Genomic DNA, 1,569 nt, shown 5'->3' with positions numbered 1-1,569 from the left:
AATCTTCTACTGGTACATGGACAACCGTGTGGACCGACGGGCTTACCAGCCTTGATCGTTACAAAGGACGATGCTACCACATCGAGCCCGTTCCAGGAGAAGAAACTCAATTTATTGCGTATGTAGCTTACCCCTTAGACCTTTTTGAAGAAGGTTCGGTTACTAACATGTTTACCTCGATTGTGGGTAATGTATTTGGGTTCAAAGCCCTGGCTGCTCTACGTCTAGAGGATCTGCGAATCCCTCCTGCTTATACTAAAACTTTCCAGGGACCACCTCATAGTATCCAAGTTGAAAGAGATAAATTGAACAAGTATGGACATCCCTTATTAGGATGTACTATTAAACCTAAATTGGGGTTATCCGCGAAGAACTATGGTAGAGCAGTTTATGAATGTCTATGTGGTGGACTTGATTTTACCAAAGATGATGAGAATGTATACTCCCAACCATTTATGCGTTGGAGAGACCGTTTCTTATTTTGTGCTGAAGCTATTTATAAATCACAGGCTGAAACAGGTGAAATCAAAGGGCATTATTTGAATGCTACTGCAGGTACATGCGAAGAAATGATCAAAAGAGCTGTATTTGCTAGAGAATTGGGAGTTCCTATCGTAATGCATGACTACTTAACAGGGGGATTCACCGCAAATACTAGTTTGGCTCATTATTGCCGAGATAATGGCCTACTTCTTCACATCCACCGTGCAATGCACGCTGTTATTGATAGACAGAAGAATCATGGTATGCACTTCCGTGTACTAGCTAAAGCTTTACGTCTATCTGGTGGAGATCATATTCACGCGGGTACAGTAGTAGGTAAACTTGAAGGAGACAGAGAGTCAACTTTGGGCTTTGTTGATTTACTGCGCGATGATTATATTGAAAAAGATCGAAGCCGCGGTATCTTTTTCACTCAAGATTGGGTCTCACTACCAGGTGTTCTGCCTGTAGCTTCAGGGGGTATTCACGTTTGGCATATGCCTGCTTTAACCGAGATCTTTGGAGATGATTCCGTACTACAATTCGGTGGCAGAACTTTAGGCCACCCTTGGGGAAATGCACCGGGTGCCGTAGCGAACCGAGTAGCTCTGGAAGCATGTGTACAAGCTCGTAATGAGGGACGTGATCTTGCAGTCGAGGGTAATGAAATTATCCGTGAGACTTGCAAATGGAGTCCTGAACTAGCTGCTGCTTGTGAAGTATGGAAGGAGATCAGATTTAACTTCCCAACCATCGATAAATTAGATGGCCAAGCGTAGAAGTTAGATTAGTAATTCACGTTCGTTTTATTAGTTTAATTACAATTAAACTCGGCTCAATCTTTCTAGTAAAAAAAAGATTGAGCCGAGTTTTTCTATTGTATATACTATTTTTGATAGATACATATTTATCTAGGTATAAAAAATCTAAAAAAAAAAAGAAGATTAAACACAACTACAATTTTGTATTGTAAAGTTGTGTCCACAAGAAATCCTATATGAAATATGGATTCTTAGGATTGTTGTATTTTTTTTTAAGTTTCGTGTCAGGGCTTGAACCAAGTATCCCCACTTCTTCTACCCATCC

General features: G+C 40.6%; 1 protein-coding gene across 1 annotated transcript in view; it reads left to right on the top strand.

Annotated features, from left to right (window-relative positions):
• The window catches only part of LOC18021423 (ribulose bisphosphate carboxylase large chain), a 1,741-nt gene extending 374 nt beyond the window's left edge, over nucleotides 1-1,367 (top strand). Inside the window, exon 1 of the mRNA XM_006404428.2 lies at nucleotides 1-1,367. This exon is cut by the window's left edge and continues 374 nt beyond it. Within this exon, the coding sequence (XP_006404491.1) occupies nucleotides 1-1,262 (1,262 nt within the window). The 3' untranslated portion in view covers nucleotides 1,263-1,367.
• The last annotated feature ends 202 nt before the right edge of the window (nucleotides 1,368-1,569 follow it).

This window comes from Eutrema salsugineum, unplaced genomic scaffold (genome assembly GCF_000478725.1).
Source record: "Eutrema salsugineum unplaced genomic scaffold, Eutsalg1_0 scaffold_16, whole genome shotgun sequence".
Taxonomy (NCBI): Eukaryota; Viridiplantae; Streptophyta; class Magnoliopsida; order Brassicales; family Brassicaceae; genus Eutrema; species Eutrema salsugineum.
This window is presented reverse-complemented; position numbering and strand designations above follow the sequence as displayed.